Source organism: Bubalus bubalis, chromosome 8 (assembly GCF_019923935.1).
Source record: "Bubalus bubalis isolate 160015118507 breed Murrah chromosome 8, NDDB_SH_1, whole genome shotgun sequence".
NCBI lineage: Eukaryota > Metazoa > Chordata > Mammalia > Artiodactyla > Bovidae > Bubalus > Bubalus bubalis.
The window spans coordinates 15,171,231-15,194,665 of record NC_059164.1 but is presented as its reverse complement, the minus strand read 5'-3'; the positions used below and the strand labels follow the sequence as shown (position 1 = coordinate 15,194,665).

The following is a 23,435-nucleotide window of genomic DNA, read 5'->3' as shown; positions in this document are numbered from 1 at the left end:
TAGCAAAAAGTTCTAGGTGGAATTAAAAGGATAAATTCTCATGTGCTCCTTTGGGTTAGACTATGGTTAAACTAAGCTATCTTTATCTTTTTGAACAACAAAAGTCAATAAATATATAAAGGTCAGATCCAAGTGTTAGTCTTCATAATACTTGAAAAAGGGATAATTATATTTATAGGATATGTACATATGCTCTCTCTTAGTATAATCTCTTATGAAATTAATCAGCTTGTCCATGAAGAAAAGCGTTCTCATATGTCAAATTTTCCTAGGAGATAGGAGATCTAGGTTCAGACTTAATATCTATAATTTGTAATTGACTTTCCTATAATCATGAGAAAAATCACTGAGTATAATCCCCCAATACTGAGTATACTCTAAAGTTAGAATTGATAATGGTAGACAGGTAATACCTGTGCTATTTGCAGCTTCTACCTTATGTAGCTTTGATATTCACTGTTGTTGGAAAGGAAAAAATTTTCTATCAAAAGAGACCTGGAGAGGAAATGAATAAAACGTGACTTCTGGAATAAGAAGGTTTTAAACTTTTCAAGTAATCATTATCCTTCTAGAAAAGAATAGTAGCTCAAATAAAAACAACCAACTTAATAGTTGGTCTCTCAATGGGGTTTTGTAGTTCCTCACACATAAATATTAAGACAAATGCGTGCTTCCTTGCTATACTCTGGGAGTGAAATAGCAGCATGCTATTTGAGGGTTAGACTTTTCACCAATGTCTGAATACACAGATTCAAAAAATAGAACATCAAATAGCCGGAAAATATACTGGTTGAATTATCTGCTGTTTCCACTCACTAGATAGGACTTGTAAAACTTAACCACTGAGAAAGAGCATGAGTTCCCTGCAGACACTGCTCATTCTACACTAGAGCAGACTGGAAACCTAGAAAAGCAAAGTGAAATCAGCGAGAAAGACAGAGGCCCAGACATGCTGCCATGTGTAGAGGGAGTACAGCAGAGAATTTGGGATGTTTTCGACAGAAATGCAAAAAATCTTCTCACAATGTTCTGAATAAGTGGGAATAAAAATGAGTTTCGTGTTTCAATGTCAAATCTTTATGAGCTGTCCAAAAGAAACCTAGGTTTTTGAAACAAACATAAGACTTCTTCTTTTTCTTCCATATGCCTACTTTTAAAAAATTAATTTATTTTTAACTGAAGGATAATTGATTTACAGTATTTTATTGGTTTCTGCCAAACATCAACATGAATCAGCCATAGGCTTACCACCTACTTTTAACTTAATAAACAGCTCTGCCTTGCTGTGCTGAATCCTAAAAGAGACTGCATGGCTAACCAAGGGACAATACATGACCATATATGTTGAATTATTCATCATGAACTGGGTGTTATATAAGACATCTAGGCTATATGCAGTAGAAGTCCAGCATCAATTCTTAAAGATACAAATAGTTTCATGAGTAATTGACTTGGAGACTCTGATGGCATCTTCTCCACTGTTACTCTTCCCACAAGCCATACCTATAGCCCCATATGAACAGACAAAAGGAGAACAAAACTGAGCGTGTTAGGCTGGCCTAGCTGGAAGTAGACTCCTGTTCTCTTCATGAGCACAGAGTATGAAAATATTTGTGTCCTAGGTGAATGCTCACCAAACCACATCCATTTTAAAGATGGTTCTAAATAAGCAAATAGACGGAACGTCACTCAATCTCATTTCCTAGCTCTACTACCATCCACTGAGTGACTGAGTGGCTGGGTTGGAGACTATACACAGGAGCGACATCAACTTCCTTTGAACAAAGCTAACTTGGATGTTGGCACTGCTGACTATGCCCAATCTGCAAACGGTACATGGAAGCCTGATGCCACCTTTCTCTGGACAGGGCCAGTTACATTTCTGATAGTATGCTGACTACCACGGAACTCCTTCATAATGGAGGGGGCCATGATGATGGCCATAATTGGTGAGGGGTGGGGGCAAGCAATTAATTAATAATCGAGAGAGGATTTGCCATTACTATCTACCATTGAAGGTCTTACTGTCTCCATAGATTTACTACGATGCAAACACATATGGATATATTTTCATTTATGTTGCTTCAAATTCATGAGTTTCATATCTCTGAGAAAGCAACAATTTTGCAAGTTATTAGTTATGATCTCTTCAGATATTTTCTTTTTTACATTATTTATTTAAGAACTCTATTGTTTAGTTGCATTTTGGGGTGGTTTCCTAAAACCTAACATAATGCACAAATTTATTTTTCTCTACTTAGAAAATGTCCTTAAATCATCCCTTTTGTTTTTAACTTAATAAGTATTTTAAAAAATTCTTGAAGCTATTTTAAAAACTCTACCTCTTTTTATTAATATATTTTTGCTATACTGTCCTCTTCGCTTCTTGTATTTCTATTCTTAAGACCATTAATCATTTAAAGTCTGCCTTCCCCTTTTTTGGTATCTATTGGTTCACTTTTACTCACTGAGAATTAATTTCTTATATGTTTTGTACCCTGGCATCTGAATTTATTGTCAGCCAGGTTTAACTGTGAAATCCCAAGTGTTCTATGTTGGAGCGTGTTTGAGAGGAATGTGCATTTATTTGCATCTCTTATGTATTCCAGGCACACACTTGATGTTAATGCCTTGACTAAGGTGTCCCAGGACCACCAACATGGTGTCGCTTGAAACTACAAACCCATACGCAGCATAGGACCCGGTTAGGAGTTGTCAGGTCCACTTAGAGCCCAAGTGAAGTAGACACGATTCTTGTCATTCATAACACTGTGTTGATGGGAGCACTGTGATCTACCCTGCCCTTTCATTGGAGATATATAACTTAGAAGGTCCTAGTTTTATGGGGGGATTTCAGTTCTAATTTCCTCCTCATCTTCCACTGAGTGAGCCTAAGTCTTCGTTCCCACTTTTTCCTCTTAGACTCCTGGACTTTGCCCTAGGACACAACCACACTTTTCACCCAGAACAGTCACAGTGTTAGCTTATGGGCATACCTCTAGTGTTCAGCTCTCTTTTTGTTTTGAAACCCTGTAACTTCCCTTTATTATTGATTTTTGGGGGGGCCTTCATTTTAAAGAAAAATTTGTATTATTTGCTTTTCTCTTTGTAGCTAGAGGGTTTTCACGGTATTGGCAGAACATGAAATTCTTGTTTGTTTTCTTGTGATCTAAGCCACAATTACACAAATTAGAGTGACACTGTGCAGTCTGTGAAATAATTGGGAACTAAAACCATAACAAAGAGGGGATACATCTCAAGGAATGTATGAAAATACTGTCCCAAAATATCATAATAAAAATCAATAATGAGTTTTTGAATTATTTCAAAGTAACATAAAGGCTTATCTTAGGGCTGACAAAGCTTCTGCTGAAAGTTGTTTACATTTGTTTCTTTGCCTGAATCATTTCAAGTGGTTTCTAGTTTAGTACTAACTACTCTTTTTATACAATAGTCATATAAATCTGATCAAATGAATTAATATTCCAGCTCCTTGACTGAACTATGAACTGACAGCTACTATCTTTAATAATATGATTATCACTAGTTGTGTGTTGGTCTGACAGATGACTGATTAAAGAATAATAAATTGGTTCAACAGTCTTAGGGTGCTCAGTTTGGTTTTTTGGGAGCACTTTCAGTAAGAAAAATCCCCTGAAGTAAAACTAATTATTTTGAAGTTAAAAATAAATTTCACTGAATATTAAGGATAATTTTTAATATTATTTAGCATATTTATCTTTAATGCCTACAACGTATATTGAAACCACTTTAATTGATTATCCACACTGCTGCTGCTGCTGCTGCTAAGTCACTTCAGTCGTGTCCGACTCTGTGTGACCCCATAGACAGCAGCCCACCAGGCTGCCCCGTCCCTGGGATTCTCCAGGCAAGAGTACTGGAGTGGGTTGCCATTTCCTTCTCCAATGCATGAAAGTGAAAAGTGAAAGTGAAGTCGCTCAGTCGTGTCCGACTCTTAGCGACCCCATGGACGGCAGCCCACCAGGCTGCCCCGTCCCTGGGATTCTCCAGGCAAGAGTACTGGAGTGGGTTGCCATTGCCTTCTCCGATTATCCACACTATTGAGATTATTAAGGAAGATAATGATAATAGACAATTATATTTTATCTTGTTAATGTCTCATATAAGGCATTTCTGGTCAGACTCCGTTAATTGATAATTAGTTTCTTCCACTAGATATGTTTTAATTAAAGGTGTTCATTAGAAGCCAAATAAGAATGTCAGAGTTATAACTAGATCTGATAGCCTTTGAAAAAGATACTTTTTTACTGAGCATTTTTGTCTTTTAAAAAATAGTCTGTTGGTACCATCTTAATAAATTGAAAGTATAGTTCATCTAACCCAAGTACCTGCTCTTTCTCTTCTCTGGTTAGCAGTCATCATTCAGCTCGACTGTTTAACTAGAAAACTTGCGAGTATACTGATGGTGTAGAAGATTATGCTGGCAGTTTCCAGGTTTCCAGTAATTAAACCTTGAATCCCTGTTGTTTTAAATGCCCCTAAGTGATTGTTCACAAGCATTAACTCTCTGTTCTCAGCAGCTTGGAAAATGGGACTCCTCAAAGTCTTCATTATTTTCATTTTCACCTTGGCTAATGTCTTCCAGAAATGCAGAGATGGACGCAAATGTCAGTGCTTACTCTATGTGGCATGCGTCTCTCCACGTTGCTTAACACAGACCATACTCTGAGACTACTTTATTTGTAAAAACTTCATAAAAGGACTTTCTTAGCAATTGAAGGATCCAGGGAAAACAATTTTGATAGTGATAGCAAGCAGATATTTATTGAGTGCTTAATATGTAAGAGCTTTACATCTCTCTGATCTAGTCCTTATATTAATACATGTGGTTGAGGTAGATACTGTTGTTACCACTATTCTGATGAGAATGCTGAACTTAGATGGAATTATTTAAGATCACACTGTTGATATGTAGCAAGAGGTGGCTTGAACATCAGTCCAAATGACTCCCAAACCTGCTTTTAGTTTATCATGCAAGACTGTAAACTCCATGAGACAAGGAGTGGGGCTGTCTGCTGTTTTCAGACGCTAGCACACTGACTTGCACCTACCAGGCGTTTGGTAAACATTTGTTGAATGAATGGGGAAAAAAATTGAATGAACTGGAAAAAGACTCCTTTGCATTCCATGAAAATTGGGTTATTTTCATTTGAGGAAGAGGAATAACTTGTTAATATTTTTTTGTACAGTGTGTAATATTAGATAGGGCTTCTCTGCCTAGTTTGTAGTCTAGTTTTCACACCATATTTCTTTTTCTCTTAGTTAATTGCTCTAACATTAGATTACTCTGTCATGGATATTAGGACTTTGATTAAGCCCTTGGATGGTTAAAAGCTAGTTTTCCCATAAGTACAGCAATTTAAATTGAATTAAATGCTAGTTTTTTACTTTAATTAAAGCCTTTACTAAATTGGCTATGCATAAATACTAAAGAAGGCTGTCTTTTAAAAGATATGATTTTAAGGAAATCCCCCAAAAATTAGATATGGGGTACAATTAGTTTTCTCTCTCACAAATCTGTAGTTGTGATCGGCCACTGATGTGCATAATGCTGTATCCTAGTTCTGCTCCCAGACTTGAGTAGAAAACATCTCTTAAATCACCCTAGATTACTGTAGACTGAGCCCCAAGATCACTCAGAATGTCTACAGGGGGGAACCTCCTTTGGGGCTCTGGGCAACTCCATCTTGTTCCATCATAGATTTACTTCCCTGCCAAGAGAGTCCTAATTATCTTTCTACGTCCACTAGAGGAAAAGCTCCAGTTCATGCATCAACCATTCTTGTTGTTAGTCTCCTTTCTACCTTTTTTTTTTTTTTTTTTGCCTTCTGGTTAAGAAGAAAGAGAGAACAAATTTATAATCTTTTAAAATTCCCGGTGTAAGTGAATATTTTGTTTTTGTCTTTTTCAACTAGCATGCTGCCCGTTCATCTGTTTCAAACCCTGAGACTGCACTGTTTTTCTTTCCTTATGTGAGAAGTCCTCACCTTACTGAATGCCTTTCTGAGCAAGAGTCACGCGGACTTCTTAATTTTAATCATTGAGATCAAAAGTCTTGTTACCTCTTAAAAGATTCTATCAAGATTTCTATTTGCACATAAACCTCCAGGGGATTCAACCAGTTCCAGAAAGAATTCAAGTCTGAATCCAAATTTATCAGGATGGAAATTAAAACAGCATGTAAACAGAATTCAGTGCTTTAAAACAGCTGTGCGGTGATTTCTTCCCCTGGTGCCTAATTAAATTATTTCATCACTTTGCATCCTTTTTCGGGCCACACAGTCCTAGATTTTTAGCCTTTCCTCATAGGATTGATTTCCTCATCCTTATTCTGAAGTATCACTTCACTTCCATTTTCTGCCAATTTGAGAACATTAGAATAGAACATCTTATGCTAATCAAATAGAACAATTATTTAATACAATGAGAATATTATTCTTCACAACCGTATGATTCTACTTATCAGCATGGTATGTACTAGGAGGATTGATTCTCACTAATCGTGTGAATAGGACTATATCATTGCATGCCCCTGTGAACTGAAATGTGACCATTATCTTTCTTCCTCTCTCCTCCCTTCCCTCTCCTCTCTCATATTTTCTCTCTCTCTTCTTTTGCTCCTCACTCTCTTGTATCCTAACCAGGGTCCCCGCGGGCCTGAGGGACCACCAGGAGAGAGAGGCTTACCAGGAGAAGGACTTCCAGGACCAAAGGTAACAGCACCTTCTACATGGAGGAGAAATGCATTCTATTGCATGATCATGAATTATAAATTCAAAAACTGTGTCCTAGCCAATTATCCCAGGTCAAGTATTTTCCTGATCATCTTCATGCTATTAAATGAATTTGTATGTAAATTTTCCCTTAACATGAAGCTATAGTGACATCTGCAATTATAAACAAGTAATTGCAAGGCTGCTGCTTCATACAATTACTGCATATGAAATTAGAAAATCTCTTAAAGTCATTCATAGTCATTAAAACCACAGGGATAAATAGCATCTTTATGCCCAGAAATTAAGTTATTGAGCATAGCTATATACCAAGTTTTGGAGAAGGAAATGGCAACCCACTCCAGTATTCTTGCCTGGACAGAGGAGCCGGGTGGGCTGTGGTCCATGGGGTCTCAAAGAGTCGGACACGACTGAGCGACTAACACACACACAACTTACCAAGTTCTACCCACAGCTTTGTTCTGTGAAACAGACAAGAAACAATCTAATAAACCAATTTATCATACTATTACCATTAATATAAGAAAGGTAACGGGGGTGGATGGAGGGAATCGAATTTGCCTTATTACCAGAAGGAGCAAAATGTTATGCAAGAACTACCTCTCACCTGGCAACTGAGATGTTAAGTGTTTGCGCTGCCTCCCACATGTAATTCTTGTAGCTCAAGTTCCTCTAGACCAGGGCTTGCAAACTTTCTGTAAAGAACCAGACAGTAACTATTTCAGACTTTGTGAGCCATGTGCTTTCTGTTGCAACCACTTAGCTTCTGTTGCTAAAGCATGAAGGCAACCCTCAACAATGGGTGATCTTGGCTGTGCTTCAGTAAAGCTGTATCTACAAAAAACACGCAGTGGGCTAGGGTTGGCCAATGGGTTGCTGATCCTTGGTCTAGACTCTTTACCCATTATATATGGCTCACTTGCTAAAGGCCACACAGGAAATGATTTTCTGAGACCCTTTGTGCAGCAACAACAGAATTTCAGGGTAGGTAAGGTCCCTGGGTTGGGAAGATCCCCCAGAGAAGGGAACAGCTAGCTACCCACTCCAGTACTCTGGCCTGGAGAATTCCATACAATCCATGGGGGTCGCAAAGAGTCGGACACGACTGGGCAACTTTAAATAGACTGAAAGTGAACTTTTACAAGGATAAATTGGGGGTCCTCTTTTCTCCTTTCCTAAAATGTTTCCCCCAGACATACACGCATGCACACACACTACCCCGAGAAACCTGTGCTGTTTTCTAAGTGTTTGAGACCTTCCACTTCATTCAGTCGAGTCACTGAGATCTGACCTTCTCAGTATGGTCTTACACTCTAAAATTGCTTCTCATTTTCAGCCTCTTCCACCATGATCAATATTCAATTATCTATGAGAAACCTAAATCTCCACTGAAGGGAAATCAGTTAGCTAAAACAAATATATCATATGAAGTTGTGAGTGACTGCTGGGCTGAATTTTAAAAGAAGCCCTTGTTAACCAACACATTTTAATTTGTTATAGTAAATGGAAATAATATGTTGGAAAAGGGGATATTACTAATGCCCTCACCTAACCAAAATATCATCACAAGAAGGCAGAGGTCAGCAATTTGGCACCACGTTTCAGAAAGTTTTATCATACATAATTTAATCTTTTTGGCACATGGTAAATTTATAATTATGTACAGCCCAAACAACCCAGAAAATTCAAACAGCCAGAATTATTTCTCCTTATAATCTGTGGGGTTTAAAGAAATAAATAAATGAGAACAGTAAATAAAACACTGAGAAGCATATTTCAGGGCACGTTTTACTGGCAGTTTCAACGGCATGGTATAATGTTACATTCCTTCATAATAACCCATAGCACTGCATTGCCCTCTGACTCATCAAAGAAAGAACTCTTTATATTCAGTGTTGTTTTAGGACTGACTGTACACAGATGTACTTTGTGGTAACAATCAGAACCCATTAGACAGAATTCTTCACTCCTCAACTAGCAAGACCAATGGGAGTTCTCTGTATGCACTTCTTGGGGCTACTTTGCAATGACATGGGGCTTAAGTGAATAAATAATGACTACAGGAAGACATAAAGGTATATTTTCCTAGGTTTCTTGCAAATGTTCTTTGATTTTACTCTTGGTTCAAATGAATTTATGAAATGTGTGCTATTTCTGATCAATTCTGTGGTTTGTTTTTCATACAAATGGCAAAGTGCTCCGACTACATTGACATGACATCACAACCGGAGCGATTCACATATGCACGTGGCTCTAGAAGCAGACCCCAAAGATTTTCCACAAATCCTTTTAAAACTGAGTTTTCAATAAATGTTTATAAATTTTGGTATAAAACACTTAATAAATAATTCCATCTTAGCAAATGTTATTTCACATACTGAGAGACAGATTTTCATTATGTAATGGATACAGTTACAGAAATGGTAAAGAAACAGAAGGCTGATTGAGTTGCTTGTAATCCATGATTGATTAGATCTCCCACTTTCAGATATTTCTGATTATATTAGGAATGGGGCTCTTTTCCCGCTTCAGTGATGCTGTGTAAATTTTCTGCTTGAACAGATTCTTTTATATTTATGAAATGTTAATGCTATTTTTTTTTCCAGCTTGCAAATCTTGGAGTTGGAATCACCCATTTGTAGTTAGCAGTGAATTTTGATGTTTTGAATGCTTCACCGAATTTTATTACTGCATTGATAGCTCTCCCATATACTTTCAGGGTGAAAAAGGTTCTCAAGGACCAATTGGCCCACAAGGAGAAGCGGGCCCATCAATAAAAGGGGACAAGGTATTGCATATAGGGTGGATAACAGAAAATATGCCAATAAAATGACTTTTTATTGTTCCTTATGTATGTATATTTATGAACTATATACAACTTGACAACCATACCACACAGGTATCCAGTTAACTGTAAACATTTTAAAGACCGGTAGGAAGGGAAAGCTGCCAGAGAAGGAAGGGATATAAGAAATGTGCGAAAAACACAGACATCAATTAGTTTGGAGTCATACATATATGTCAATATCTAAACACATCATTATATTAGAATAACAGTTGACATGGATGATTATCTTCGGTGTTGTATTTCTACTCGAATTACTTATTTCTTTTGTTTACTATTTACTGGTAGCTGTCTCTTCTGGATATCTGTATTTAAGTAGCAGAGACAGTAGTAAATGGTGAACTATACAAATTTCAGACATCATACAATTCTTGGTTCAAATAGTTGAGCTCTGGTGGTGTAACTCCAGTTCCAAAACACTCTAAAAATACATAAGATGCTCTTTCTTCCTTTGGAGTAGTCTACTGAGTACAACATAAATGCTGTGTTATAAGTTCAGTAAATTAACTTTTCCAGGTATTGTTGACCTGGCCTTTGTGGTTTCATATCTGGACCTCATGCCAAGAAGACACTGAAATATCAGGACAGTGTCACCTAGTAATTGCAACACTTTTATCTGATTTTCACTCCCTTTCCCTTCTCCTTTCTTCTTTTCCTACTCTTTTATATTCTGGGATTCAAGTGATTAGATAAACGGTTCTGTGATAAGGACTCTCAAAAATACACTATTTTACAGAACAAGGAAGTAGCTTTAATGCAGATATTTAAATGTAATGTAATTCCCCAAAGAGGTCTGTTATATGAGTTGTTGAATATTTGCAGAACAGTGATTATGAGTTGGGTTCGGAGTTGGAGGGAGAGGACTTGAATCTATCACTTGTGTGACTGGGAGATGAAAGCAGTAAAGTGTTAGTTGCTCAGTCATGTCTGACTCTTTGTGACCCCAGAGACTGCAGCCAGGCTCCTCTGTCCATGGACTTCTCCAGGCAAGAATACTGCAGTGGGTAGCCATTTCCTTCTCCAGGGGAGTCTTCCCAACTTAACCTCATCTGGAAAATGGGGGTGCTTACTTTCAGAGGGTTTCTGTGAGGATTAAATGAGATAAAGCATGAAAAGCATTTGGCACAATGAATGCCTCATGATAAGCAATCAAGTTCTGAATCAGAATAACCCAGCTTTGAATTAGAACTTGAGTCCATTACCTGTTTCCTTCTATGGACATTTATTTAGACTAGGGGTTGACACAAAGTGAACCACTAAGAGGCCTGTCTTAATGACAGGCTCAGGTTTTTAATATTGTATAAATTATGACCTAATCATGTGCTTTTGTTCACAAAAGCATATTTATTTAGCCTAGGCTTTGGCAAACTATAGGGTGGGCTGCCAATATGTGTAAATACGGTATTCAACAGACACACCTATTCATTTAACTACTGTCTGGCTGCTTTTGTACTACTGAAGCAGCATTCACTGGTTTTGCAAGAGACCTTATTATGACTCTCAAGCATAAAATATTTACTATCCAACTGTTCAAGAAAAAGTTTGCAGATACTGACGTAATCTAAATATAATTGACATTAAAATAAGTGTATTGGGCTTCCCTGGTGGCTCAGTGGTAAAGAATCCACCTGTCAATGTGGGAGACACAGGTTCGATTCCTGATCTGGGAAGATCCCACATGCTGCAGAGCAGCTAAGCCCATGTGCCACAACTGTTGAGCCTGTGCTCTAGAGCCCGGGAACCGCAGCCACAAGAGAAGCCACGGCAGTGAGACGCCCATGCACCGCAACGAAGAGTAGCCCCTGCTTGTGGCAACTAGAGAAAACCCATACAAAGCAATGAAGACCCAGCACAAATACAAATAAGTAAATAAAGCATATTTATCCACGTTGCCTAGTCCAGTGGTCAACTCTCGGTTGTCAATTTACTTGGCCTATCAGTAGCATCATCCGCTAGGATCCTCACCTTCTTGAAAGAATATCTTCACCTGATCCCTCTGGCTGTATACTTTTCGGTCTCCATTGCTGGTTCTTCTTCATCTCTCTGACCTCTAATACTTGGAGCACCCAAAGGGGTCAGTCCTTGAACCTTCTCTCTTCTCTTTCTACTTGAAAACTCACCCAGTCTTAACTTCAAATACCATCTATATCGTGAGAGCTCCCAAATTGACATCTCCAGCTCACACCCCTCTCACCTACTTGATATCTCTGTTTGGATGTTTATTTTAGGTATCTCAAACTTAACACATCCCAAACTGAGCTACTGGTATTACACCCTTCCCTGGCCTTGCTTCATCTCAGTCTTTTCCCTCTCAATAAGTGACAAGTATGTTTTCCCAAGTATGTTATCTGGTCCCATCACTTCATGGCAAATAGATGGGGAAACAGTGTCAGACTTTATTTTTTGGGGCTCCAAAATCACTGTGGATGGTGATTGCAGCCGTGAAATTAAAAGACGCTTACTCCTTGGAAGGAAAGTTATGACCAACCTAGATAGCATATTGAAAAGCAGATACATTACTTTGTCAACAAAGGTCCATCTAGTCAAGGCTATGGTTTTTCCAGTGGTCATGTATGGATGTGAGAGTTGGACTGTGAAGAAAGCTGACTGCCAAAGAATTGATGCTTTTGAACTGTGGTGTTGGAGAAGACTCTTGAAAGTCCCTTGGACTGCAAGGAGATCCAACCAGTCCATCCTAAGGGAGATCAGTCCTGGGTGTTCATTGGAAGGACTGATGCTAAAGCTGAAACTCCAATACTCTGGCCACCTCATGTGAAGAGCTGAATCATTTGAAAAGACCCTGATGTTGGGAAAGATTGAAGGCAGGAGGAGAAGGGGACGACAGAGGATGAGATGGTTAGATGGCATCACTGACTTAATGGACATGAGTCTGAGTGAACTCCGGGAGTTGGTGATGAACAGGGAGGCCTGGCGTGCTGCGATTCATGGGGTTGCAGAGTCAGACACGACTGAGTGACTGAACTGAACTGATGTTTTCCCACAAACCTCAAAGATATCCTCGATCTGTAGCAAATTGTGATGGCTTTACTTGCAAAATCTATCTAGGATCTGAGCACTCCCCACCACCTTCACTCAGCCTGGTCCAGGCCACAATCATCTCTCATACGGACATCTCTTCCATTTGTTCTCAATGTGGCTTGCAGAGTGAACATTTGAAGACTAAGCCAGATCTTTTACTCCTCTGCTCAAAATCCTCTAGTGGCTTCTCAGCTCACGTAGAGAAAAGCCAAAGCCCTCACAATGGCCTAAAAGGCCCTATCGATTGCTCTGCCTGAGCCCACTGACCCACATCCCTGACTTCATCTTCCACTGCTTTCCCTCCTGCTCACGAGCTCCAGCCACATTGTCTCCTTGCTGTTTCTGGAATGTTCTAGGCATCTTCCTTGCATGGAAGTTTGCTTTGCCTGGAATGCTTCTCCTCCAAGTTTCTACCTGGTTTATCCCTCTCATCAGTGAGACCATCCTGAATCACCTTTCCCCAGATTGCAGCTATCTCTCCATTCCTCCATTTATTTTTCTCTTTAGCGTGTACCATCATTCAGCATACTATTATTTCTTCTGTCTTGTTTATTATCTTCTGTGTTCCCCAAGAAAATGAAAGATCTATGAGGAAAGAGAGTTTTGTCTGTTTTGGTCACTGATATTTCCCCATGTTGGAGCAATTCCTAGCACACAATAAACACTCAACAAATATTTGTGGAAATACATAGAGAAAGGATGAATGATATTGTTCTCACTGATAACTCTCACTTTATTTCTCAAAATTATTCATGGAATAAGAAGGTGAAGTTCTTTCATTTTGCTGCACTTACCTTAGATAATTTCTTAAGTTTTAAAATGCATTTTCGTTAAGATTTGGAGGAAAAAGGTATTTAGAAATTTAAAAAATATTATTCTTTAATTCCTTTCTCAAATACTGATCTTCTTACATCCTATGAATTTTATATGTTTTAAATATTTAAATATTTCTATGATCTTAACAAGAAGTGTTTGTGTCATTATAAAAACAATTTTTGAATTTTTGGTTTCTCTATGGAAAAATGATTGATGAATATAAGCTGGTGCAAACGTACACCATTTTTGACCAAATAGCAAAAACATTGTTCATTATTTTGGCAAATTTGAACCATACACTATTTAAAAGCAATGGTGTTTTGTAAATTGCCATGTTGAACTTCTTTATGGTTTAAAAGATAGACTTTAATCCATCATATTGCAAGATTAGCAAAGTGTGAAAGAATGAGGTTAGCTGTACTCTTATATTTTTGGCTTATTTCTACACAGGGGGATACGGGACCTGTGGGACCCCAAGGACTGATGGGCATCCCTGGAATTGGGAGTCAAGGGGAACAGGTAATTGATGCTTTCTCTCTTTCCCTTTCATGCAGAACATTCTGGCCTAAACCTGGTGTTCACTGAAGGCCAGTCCGGCAAACAGCTATAAGTACACTTGACAGTGGAGTTGCAGTGGTATTGGTTCAGAGGGTAAAGCGTTTGTCTACAGTGCAGGAGACCTGGGTTCCATCCCTGGGTCGGGAAGATTCCCTGGAGAAGGAAATGGCAACCCACTCCAGTACTCTTGCCTGGAAAATCCCATGGATGGAGGAGCCTGGGGCAGGCTACTGTCCATGGGGTCACAAAGAGTCAGACACGACCGAGCGACTTCACTTTCACTTTCATCCAAACGGGTATGTAGGAAGAGATAAGATAGTTCCACAAGATTCTAGTTTTGAGAACTTACAAAGACTTAAAAAATAAATTTAAAAATAAAATAAAATTAAAAAAAAAAAGTTTAAAAAAAAAAAAAAGATAAAAAAAAAAAAATCGTGTGTTTCTTGGTGCTGTGACTAGTAACATTAAAGCCAATTTACAGGCTGAGGGTTTTGGAGTTTTTAGTTTCCCAAGGGAAACGAAATATTTTATTTACCTGGTGGGTTGTGTTTGCTTTTCTCCTTGAATCTTTATGACTGATGAAATCCCATTCTGTTCTGATGCCAGGAGAATAGTGTTTCCCATTTTCTAGCCACATAGCAATCTAGAAAAAAAAAAAACCTAAACAAGGACCAGCATTAGAGGCACTCACTTTACTGAAGGGGCACCGTTTCTGAATAGAAGCAAACCACAGAGCAGGTTTATAAATGACTCTTGGTCCCTCTTGGTCAGAAGAAAGGAAAGATCTGTGAGGCTGTCTCTGCATTTATGGCTGGAACTTCTTCCAAATTCTTCTGATCATAACTTTTCAAAAAGCGAGGCAATTTTGTTTAACTGAAATAATATGAATATAACATTACTGCCTACCTATATGATCTCATTTAATCAAAGTGACCAACAAATCCAAATTTATTTTGAATGTCCTCTTGTGTAGAAAGTGGCAAAAAGTTTAAAATTTATGATTATGGTTTGAATTATTCCATTGCCTAGTGAACAAATAGTACTTCCTTTATCTAGGATGGGTGGCTCAAACAGTAAAGAATCTGCCTGCAGTGTGGGAGACCCCAGTTTTATCCCTGGATTGGGAAGATCTCCTGGAGAACAGAATGGCTACCCACTCCAGTATTCTTGCCTGGAGAATTTCATGGATAGAGGAACCTGGTGGGCTATAGTCCATGGGGTTGCCGAGTTGGACACGACTAAATAACTAACACTTATCTAGAATAGGGAGAGAAGGATAAAAAAAGGAGATAATTGAGAATCTCATTATTGACATAAACTCTTGAGTTTATTTTTAATTATATGCTAATTAATCAGTATTTTTTGTTGTTAATTCAAGCAACAGCCAAGTTGGATATTACTCCTTTTTCTATTTCCTTTCCCTTGGTAGCGGTCCTAGTATAATACATCAGGGGGATTAAGGTGCAGGAGAAGCCAAGATAAATCTGTATATAAATATTTAGATAATAATTAAGAGCTGTTGTTTTTGGACCACACGAGGATCATGGCTTGACTATGCCACCAGGCATTCTCAGGCTTCGTGGTTTTCTTTGCTAGTTTCAGCAAGCTCCTAATCTTGGAAGTGACAGTGCTGTTACATCCTGGGTTTCGTGCTGTTCCTGGCGCGGAGTCACCATTGTGGGGCTGAAAATGAGGTTCAAAGAAAGCCAAGCCTTTTCAGATGCTGTTTCTCAGTGGAAGTTGTTCTACAGCTTGAAAAGAAAAAAAAAAAAAAAAAAACCAACACACCTCTTTGACTTCTGCTTTCTCACCCTCTTCTTTTCTTTTTCAAGAGTAAAAACCTTTCAAGGTGTATGTGACCATATGGAGCTGACTCCTACTGGGTAGGAAATTGAATGCAATATGTCATTTGTAAACTGAACAAGAAAAAAACTTGTTTACCCTTTTGAGACAAAGGATTTATATTCTATTTAAATTTAACCTCTTCACAGGCGGTTACCCATTTTTCTTCTTATCCTTACTATAACATGCTTACCCACTGAATTACTGTTATTGTTAAATCTTCTCACTTTTCTTATAGACATTAATTTTCCCACTCATCTGTTTCTGGGGGAACTTCTGTTTCCAGCAACATGTTTACAATCTCTCTCAAGTGGCCTCTGCAGATTTTCATTAAATACCTGGAGGCTTGACTACTTCAAATATCTTATAAAATAAAGTGAAATATAAGTAACCACATATACATGTGTACACACCTATATGTGCATATCTTTTTAATTTTTTGGATCTTCACGTGGTACTTGTAGACTGTTGTAAAAGTCAGGAAGGATTCCCTTCTTATAATGGTTCAATATAAATCCTGAACCTTACTTCCTTAAATTGTTCAAAGTGCTTCATCTTCGTTAACCTGAGAAAAAGGGAATGATATCTGTACTTAAAAAATGAACAAGCAGATGTATCATCTAGCTGGAGAAAATAGGATCACATTTGTCATAAAATTATCATGTATTTGCAGCCATTTTTTACATAATTGTGACCTGTGGGGGATAAATAAAATGAAGTCTTAGTTTTTCTTTCATCATCCCTTTAAATTTTTTATCAATGGGGAAAGTTTTTTCTTTTTCCTACCACAGAAAAAAATTACCATCAGGCTACAGACTTTCCTATCACTTTTAGGTAACAGTGATACTTTTAGGTAAAAGTATCACTTTTAGGTAATAGGATCACCTCTAGGGGCTTCCACGGTGGCTCAGGGGTAAAAGGATCTGCCTCCAATGAAGGAGATGTGGCAGGAGCTGCGGGTTCGACCCCTGGGTCGGGAAGATCCCCTGAAGAAGGAAATGACTAACCACTCCAGTATTCTTGCCTGGAAAATCCCATGGACAGAGGAGACTGGTGGGCTACAGTCCTTGGGGTCCCCAAAGAGTCAGACATGACTGAGTGACTAAACATACATAGGATTACCTCTAAATTTCAAGTCAGTTTTAATTGTGTAATACACACTATTTAGTCAACGTATCAATTTTCCTTTTAATCTTCATTCATTTTGTATGAGCTTGTGGTCCATGGGATAGAACGTACTTCTGATCCCTCCCAGGCTGAATCAAGGATGGGAGGACGGGCTCAGGAGGGAAGGGCATGGAGGTTCTTTCTTGGCTGGTCTATTGTCAGATGACTTTGGGTCTTCTGGTCTTGACAGATGTTTGATGCTGACATTCTTCCTGGTGGGGTTCCTGCACTGCCCCTCCTGGGACACCGACAAAGGACTCTCTTCCTCCAGCTGTTTCTCCCCATCAGCCTCTGCTTTTCTGGGAATATATTTACTCTATATAGACTCTCTCAGCTGGAGTTCCATTATTCTTCCAGGTCTTCTTGGACAGAAATCAAAGCAGTTCCAGGCCAACTCCAGGAATCTAGAGTACATCTGGTCCACAGGAAAAAAAACTTGCATGGCCTTTGCACTGACCAACTCTGGATGCAGGGCTTACCTCACCCCAGCCCTCTCTTGGCTATCACAGCATATTTTAGCTTTCTTCGGAACGAGTCAGACACTGGTCCATTGTGTTCCAAAAACAAAAATCAAGGTCTTCCAGTGGTTTCACTGATGTTCCCTTTCTATAATGTGGCAAACTTCTCCCCATTTTCTTCAAAGAAAACACTTTAGGAGACTGTTTTCTCTGGAGAAGACCTTATTAAATCTCATATCTTCTCCTTTTTTATACCCACAGTGTGAATGAAAGGCAAGTATTAGAACATTCTTCAGTTTCAGGTTTGCAGGCTTTTGCTTCTTAGAGCCTAGGTCAAATTTTCAATTTCACATCCTGATAGATATCCCTTGGTACAGCTGGGATATGTATGTGACTGAGAGGTGAAATAGGTTAATAAGATGAAACTGTATTTCTCCTGTTTAAAACTCCAAGCTGGTGTGTTGCCTCTGTTCATTGGGGTTTTCAGAGATTCTGGCTTCTTCATTCTTGTTAGTCTGATATTCCAAAAGTGCTTTCCCCATCCACCTGATCCAGGATAGGCAGGCTCCATGTCTTCACTTCAGCAAGGGAGAGTGGATGGAGAGATATCCTTCCTTCAGCATGAACCAGAAATTGCACAAATCCTCTTATTCACATCCCGTTGGACAGAATCCAGGCAATACCCACTGCAACAGGGATTAGGAAAGGTGGTTTTTACTCTAAGCAGAAATGCAGGCCAGTTACAATTACTCTCACTATGGAAAAACGGTAGAATTGCATTTTGTAGTTCCACTAGCAGTGTCAGCCACCCACCCAATAAGTATTAATTGCGTACAAGTAATTGACTATGGGATGTGAACTGAACGTTTACTCCAGAGGATTTGAAACTTCTCCTGTTTAAATCCCTTCTTAATTTCACTAATATTATTCTTTAAATTTTATTTTAAAGGGAATCCAAGGTCCCATTGGCCCACCTGGTCCACAAGGGCCCCCAGGACAAGGCTCACCTGGTCCCAAGGTAACTTTCTAAATGAGAGAAGAGTTTAATCTATTTTCTAACTGTTGTTTTCTGGTCAGTGGCCAGTGCATTTGGAAGGCAGCAGAGGGGATGAACTTCAGAATCAGAGATCTCTATTTAACACAAAACGCTACTGATATTCCTAATGGTTTAGAGAATGTGATGTGCATTCTTTATGCTCTTAGCAGCTTTCACATTTGTCCCTTGGCATCTGCTGGAAGGTTGATTCTAGGATTACCACTCCCTTCCCCATACCAAAATCTTATGATGTTCCTGTTCCTTAATTTAGTCCTATCTCCTTCTATTTTATTTTTTTTCTTTTTTTTCCCCCCTGTATTTTAAAAATCATCTCTAGATAACTTCTAATACCAAATACATTGTAAATGTTACAAAGCATTTAGTTGGTGGCATGTAGAAAATTCAGGTTTTGCTTTTGGAAATTTTTGGAGTTTCTTTCCTGAGTATTTTCCAACCAAGGTTGGTTAAACTGTAGCAGAGTCCAAGCTCATACCACTTGCTGCATGAAGGGCCAGTAAGTCGAGAGGCACAGTGTTGGGGAGAGGAAAAACAACTTTTTTCAGAAAGCCAACAAACTGAGAAGATGGTGTGCTAATGTTCTAAAGAACCATCCTAATTTGGGATAGAAACCAAGCTTCTTTATTGCTAGGGAAGGGGGAAGCTGGAAAGGGTTAAGATCAAGAAGAGAAGGATGACCACAGTGAGGGTCCAAGCAGGGTTGTGATAACATTTTGTTCTTGGTTAGTTGACCTGAGTCTGGTCCTGATGTTCTTATAAATCTTGACAAGACAATCGTTATTTTTGTTCATACTTTCTTATCTCCTCATGTGAGGTAATTTTGCACAACCTGTAACCTGCAAGCAGAACCCCTTTAGTAATTAACAAGTCTACATGCAGACCTGGGCAGAGGCTCATGACTCAGCGATTAAAGCAGCAGAACAGATAGGTACAATATGGAGTCAGAGATGCTAAGCTTCTACAAACAAAAGGCAGGTGGTGGAGGCAGATCTTAGTTCTTAAAGAACAACTCAGAGATATCCATCAGATTGTTATGCCAGTCCCTAAGACTTAAAGTTCCTAAAGAGAAGGAACTGCTTTATCACTGAACTATTGTCATTACTTTTCTTGTTTAACTGGTTTTCCTTTGTTTCTGCATTCCTTCACGTCCCTAATTAGTAACTGCCTGTGCCTGCTCTTTGGAACTCTGGTCCAGGAGACTCAAGTCTTTATCTACAACAAGAAGTGGGGGAAATGGAGGAGCTTTTGAACCCAGGAGGGATCCACAGGGTCCTGCTCAGTTTCAATCCCCCCTTTTCTTTGATACTTCTTAATCCTAATGGGAACAGGGCAGACAAGAAAGGGAATAATAAAGTTTTGGATAGAGAGGTTAATCACAAACTCAGCAGAGGGACTTAATTTTATGGGGACTCTTTCAAATCCACAAATGTGGAACCAGTGGCTACCGAGGAGGCAGACTATACTTACACATCTTAATTTATTGTTTTTATTACTTTTACTTGTGAGACCTTATTCGAGCAACTCAAGTAGTAATATCAGTAGGGGTTACCGTGGGTTGGCTAGTTTTTATTCTCACCAATGATCCCACAGTAGGTCCAACAACCAAAACGTTTAAAGATATGGAGTCGGAAATAACCTAGCCAATAAAAGTTTTCTATGAACTTGGAGGCAATTTATGTTCTAATTTAGAAGATAAATTATTTATCCTTATTTATCCTTTGGGGAGAAGCATGACACTGTTTAACCAGCTGTCCTTAATGTTGCTTCAAAGAATCACTAAGCATTATTAAATAAACACTTCTCTGAGTGTTTCCCTTGTGGCTTCCCTTGTGGCTCAGCTGGTAAAGAATCTGCTTGCAATGCAGAAGACCTGAGTTCAATCCCTGGGTTGGGAAGATCCCCTGGAGAAGGGAAAGGCTACCCACTCCAGTATTCTGGCCCGGAGAATCCATGGACTGTATAGTCCATGGGGTCGCAAAGAGTCGGACACGACTGAGTGACTTTCACTTCACTTCTCTGAGAGTACCTTCCTTTCAGTAGATTCCTTCGAGAGTCCCCTGTGACAAGTAGCTCAATACAATACAGTTACTGTCCTTGAAATTTCTGATTTGAGCTCAATGGTGAAAGCTCAGGTTGATCTCTCTGGTTAGGATACTGCTTTGGATCAGCGGTAATCTTGGTTTCTCATGTGTCGATTATAGTTGCTGTGGATTGTAACTGCTGATCTTTTCCACGTGCCCTTCTTGGGGACTCAAAGTCAATTTTGAGTATTATACACAGCCTGTCTTTTAAATCAGACCATATATACATATATATGTACATATATATATTTGCCTGAAATATATCTATATTTGAATAGATAAATGCATATATACACATATATTCACATATGTGAATGGAGCATATGAAACTCAGTTTTATCTTATTTTGCTGATATATTTTGCTCTTAGGAGATCAAAGGTAGGTATATGTTATTTTTGTTTTGGTGCTAGAGTCAAATACTCTTCAAATACTCTTTCCTCACTAGGGAGAAGTTGGCCAGATGGGCCCTACAGGCCCTAGAGGACCAGTAGGACTCGGAGTACAAGGTCCAAAGGTGAGTTGTCTAAGCTGCTGCTGCTGCTGCTAAGTCACTTCAGTAGTGTCCAACTCTGTGTGACCCTATAGACGGCAGCCCACCAGGCTCCCCCGTCCCTGGGATTCTCCAGGCAAGAACACTGCAGTGGGTTGCCATTTCCTTCTCCAAGGCATGTAAGTGAAAAGTGAAAGTGAAGTTGCTCAGTCATGTCCAACTCTTCGCGACCCCATGGACTGCAGCCTACCAGGCTCCTCCATCCATGGGATTTTCCAGGCAACAGTACTGGAGTGGGTGCCATTGCCTTATCCTATCTAAGCTAGTTGGAGGCATTTATGTCATATTATGTAAAGCTTCGTTTATATCCAGAGGAGAATATTTATTCAGAGGAGAGTCTGATGCTTAACTGATATGGTTTAAGAAGAACCAAAATATTAGTTTGTTCTAATGATGACTGTGTTTCTATTATTCATTTATTAGCATTAGAGGTCCTCTTTCACCTCTTTCAGAGTGATTCTTTAAGAAGCTTGTTGCCTGCCATATTATAAAAATTTAGTAGAATTTCAGTAAAGCTTACTTCCCTTCTCTTGTTTTGTGGCTGGCTCCTTCTCACCCTTCAGGTCTCATCTCAAAAGATACTTCCTCAAAATTCATTTACTAAACCTAAAGTGTGTCCACCCCACTATTGTTACCCAGTTATTTAAAAGCACGCTGTTTGTTCCCCTTGATTTTACCACTTAACTTGCATGTTTTTTGAATTACTCTTCATTGTACTACACCCTCTAGAAATGCACTGCCCTCTAGAAATGGCAGGCACTTGCCACATGGCGTTACTGAATACTTGACATGTGGCTGGTATGAACTAAGAGTTTGCTACAAAGGTACTATACACTCTGGATTACAAAGCTTGGTACAAAAAATGAATGTAAACTATATGATTAATATATTTGTATATGGAGTACACGTTGAAATGACAAAGTTTCAGATGTATTAAGTAAAATATATTATTAGGATTGTCTTTATCTGTTTCTTTTAAAGTTGTAAGTGTGGCTATTAATAAAATTATAATCACATATATGGCTTGCTTTATATCTCCATTGAACAGCGCTACCCCACTGGGGCAGGGGCTCTGTTTCCTTTTCTTCTTTATTACTGAATCCTCAGTTTGAGGGACACAATAGGCACTCAATAAGTGCTGATGAATAATAAATGGATCCTTGTTTTACCCTTCACAATTTCGATAACTCATCCTGAAGGCATCTAGAATCTGGCAAGCCATGCTGAGGATTAAAATCCATCACTGTTCTGAAGTCACTGTCATGATTCTTAAGAGAGTTTGGGTATTAAAATAATATGTAAGATACGGTCTAAGACAAATATGTACAAGTTTCATATACATAAACATAATTGCAAGAGACAAAAAATATACTAATATAGTGATAATAGCTGCCATTTGCTGAATGGTTTTGCTGTGTCATACAATGTGCTAAGTACTAAATATGCCATGTATGTATACATGTATTTACATATATATATGTTTATGTTTATACATGTCTACTTGTCTATAATATATATGTGTATATATTATTATGTCATTTAATGCCAATTTCAGAGGAGCCATATAGGGTAGCAAGACTATGAGGCACTTAGACTACCTGAATTCAAATCCCAATCTTGCACTAAATAGACATGTAATCTTAAGATTCCCTCATTTTAAAAAATGAAATACTTAAAATACACTTAAAATTTTAAATATATCTTATATACTTAAAATATACTGTAGAGAATAACAAAGAACACCCATGTATTCCACAACCCAGCTTTATCAAATATCAACATTTTGCCTCATGTATTCTAGAATGTTTTAAAGAAGTATTGCAGATATAGCTGAAGGTCTCTGTCTGTGCTCCCCAATTCTGCTGTCTCACCTCTTCCCTCCCCAGACATAATCATTATCATGAATTTAGTGTTTATCATTCTTTCAAAGTTTATGATTTTCTCACAATTTTATTCATAAGCCATATATTGCTTGTTTGTATTCTTGAACTTTACATAATATATCATTCAGCAATATATTTATACTCAGCCTTGTGTCTTGTGTTTTTATATGCCTTTGATTCAGTTTAATTGCTTTGTGATACTACACTGTATGAGAATACTTCATTACTGATGGACATTTAAATTGCTTTCTATTTTGTGCATTTGCCGATAATGCTGCCATAAACATTCTCTGGGTTTCGTCTTGTGTAAGGATATAAATTTCTCCTATCAATAGATGACAGATTGCTGTGACTTGGAAGATCAC

At 38.5% G+C, this 23,435-nt stretch overlaps 1 protein-coding gene across 2 annotated transcripts in view; it reads left to right on the top strand.

The window, feature by feature from the left end:
• The window catches only part of COL28A1 (collagen type XXVIII alpha 1 chain), a 180,625-nt gene that overhangs the window by 48,163 nt on the left and 109,027 nt on the right, over positions 1-23,435 (top strand). For both annotated transcript variants that reach the window (XM_006074585.4, XM_044946475.2), the window contains 5 exons: positions 6,687-6,755; positions 9,496-9,564; positions 13,927-13,995; positions 18,451-18,519; positions 21,083-21,151. In XM_006074585.4, the coding sequence (XP_006074647.1) occupies positions 6,687-6,755; positions 9,496-9,564; positions 13,927-13,995; positions 18,451-18,519; positions 21,083-21,151 (345 nt within the window). The remainder of the gene's footprint in view (positions 1-6,686; positions 6,756-9,495; positions 9,565-13,926; positions 13,996-18,450; positions 18,520-21,082; positions 21,152-23,435) is intronic.